Source organism: Penaeus japonicus, unplaced genomic scaffold, assembly GCF_977035675.1.
Source record: "Penaeus japonicus unplaced genomic scaffold, GWHDUDI00000001_assembly GWHDUDI00000003, whole genome shotgun sequence".
Classification (NCBI taxonomy): Eukaryota; Metazoa; Arthropoda; class Malacostraca; order Decapoda; family Penaeidae; genus Penaeus; species Penaeus japonicus.
The window spans coordinates 4,388,351-4,390,850 of NW_028234405.1; the positions used below are offsets into that span (position 1 = coordinate 4,388,351).

The window sequence follows — 2,500 nt, forward strand, 5'->3', positions numbered from 1 at the left end:
TCTCCCTCTCCCTCTCCCTGGCCCTCTCCCTCCCCCTCTCCCTCCCTCCATCCTGCCCCTCTCCCTCCTTCCCCATGTCTCTCTCCCTCCCCCTGGCCCCTCTCCCTCCCTCCCTCCCATCGCCCCTCTCCCTCCCACCCCCTACCCCTCTCCTTCCCCCTGCTCCTCTCCCTCCCACCCCCTCTCCCTCCCTCCCTCCCCCTGCCCCTCTCTCCCACCCCCTGCCCCTCTCCCTCCCTCCCACCGCCGCCGCCAGCCAGCCAGCCAGCCAGTCGAGGCAACCAACCTGGCCTGGCTCGGGTCAGTCAGTGTTCACCGAGATGTGTGGGGGGAAGGATCACGTCGCCACGTTCCTCGCGCGCCTCGAGAAGCGTGGCGTGGACCCGTCGTCGCTCGCTTGTCTCCCGACCTACCAGAAGCTCCTGCAGAAGAGGAGTGCCGCTGCCCTGAGTGGCCCTGAGAGTGATGGTGTGACAGACACGAAGAAGAGGGCCAGCAAAGGGGGTCAGCAGAGTGCCAACTGCGAGGAGGACGAAGGCAAGAGGACCAGGGCACGTGGGCCATGGGTGGCACTGGCGCTGGGTGTTGTCAGTGCGATCGTGGGCACTGTTTACCACTACGAACTTCATACCCAGAATGGATTTACGAAATTTTGGCTTCGCTGGGAGAACATTGACCTTCATGCTGAACAGGTAGAGTGTTCGACGTTCTATTTAGGCGGCTGTCCTTGGTTGCATTAATGCATTATCAACAGCGACGCACACACACACAAAGTAAATTTTTGGCAGCGTTTAACACAGACAATGACAGATCTGTTTTTTTGTTTTTGTTTTTATTTGCTTATCGTTTTTAAGTGTCTAAGTGCGTTATAAGTGTTGCTCAGTGTTATGTATCCGTCGCATGTGTTATTTGTGTGTATCCTCTCTTACTGTAGCTATGATTCATCAATGGATTCTTAACATATTTGGACATCTTGGCTCACTCACCTGCCAAAAATGCCCAGCCACACCTTTCCTGCATGTGTGAACCATGTGTACACTCGACGGCTAAGCAACTGCCTTTTGCTGCAATAACTGTCGACAATTGTCAAGTAATTGGTTCATAATAGCCGTCTCGGTCACTGTTAACAACTGTTTTTTCCACTGTCATCAATGGATATACCTGTTATAGTCTACAATAAAACAAATGTTAATGTTATCCGGTGTCACTGCAACGACCGTAAAACAACTGTCATCAGTACCACTGCAACATCTGCAAAACAATTGTCATTCCCTCTATAATAACTCTAAATAACCGCAAAACACTGACAGTGTCAACAACTGCCCATGCAACAACTGTCACTGTCAATAACTGTCGTTGTCACTGATTGCAGAACAACTGTCACCATCACAATATCACTGTTATAGACCCGCGATCTTCTTCCGTATAAGGAAAGAAAGATAAATTGAATAAATAGAAAAGAATATAGAAATAGGTAAAAACAAGCAAACAAACAAACAAACAAAAGATGGAGGCCTTTCTCATGTATCATTATGAATAATTACAAGGGGGAATCATAGATTATATCTCTTATCCTTCCTCATTTATTACTATTTATTATCGTGTCATGTATTACCCTAACTCATTACATATTCTTAATATCATCGCCATTATCATTATTATTATCAATATTGTTCTTATTATCATCTTGATTGTTGTTATCATTACTATCTTGATTGTTTCATCATCGTCATAATCACAATCAACACCACCACTACCCTAACACCATCGCTATCATCACCATCCCCACCACCATCACCATCATTACCACAATTATCGTCCCCCCCCCCCACCACCACGACCACTACCATTACCACCACCACCACTGACACGATCACTACCATTACAACCGCTACCACTGACACCACTACCACCATTACCACCACCACCTCCACCACCACCACTGACACCACCTCCCCCATGACCCCCACCCCCATCACCATCACCACCATTACCACCACCTTACCGCCACTGACACCACTGACATCACCACCATCACCCCCATCACCACCACCACGACACTACCACCTTACCCCCACCACCACCACCACGACACCACCACCCCCATCACCCCCACCACCACCCCCATCCCCATCATCATCACCATTATCTCCAGTCCGAGAACCGCCCATGCAAAAGGTCTTCTCTCGCCCCCCCCACCCCCATCCCCCCCTTCCACTCAGAGATCGCAAGGTCAGCTCAGAAGAACCGCTTTGGCTTGGCACTTACTTTCCCTTTCGGTCAGGTGGCTGGAGCGCGGGTAGGGGAGGGGAGGGTAGGGGGGAGGGAGAATGGGAGGGGAGGGGGGAGGAAATGTGGGTAGGGGAGGGAGGGAGAAAGGGAGGGTAAGGGTGATGGGTGGGTAGAGAGGGAGGGAGAAGGGGAGGGGGGTAGGAAGGGTGGTAGGTGGGTAAGGAGGGAGGGAGAAGGGGAGGGTGGGGAGGTTAAGGGCGGTGGGTGG

The 2,500-nt window shown here is 51.3% G+C and overlaps 1 protein-coding gene across 2 annotated transcripts in view; it reads left to right on the forward strand.

The window, feature by feature from the left end:
- Window positions 1–285: 285 nt before the first annotated feature.
- LOC122254560 (uncharacterized) overlaps window positions 286–2,500 on the forward strand; it is a 61,319-nt gene continuing 59,104 nt past the window's right edge. For both annotated transcript variants that reach the window (XM_043018297.2, XM_086554736.1), the window contains exon 1: window positions 286–692. In XM_043018297.2, the coding sequence (XP_042874231.1) occupies window positions 321–692 (372 nt within the window). In that variant the 5' untranslated portion in view covers window positions 286–320. The remainder of the gene's footprint in view (window positions 693–2,500) is intronic.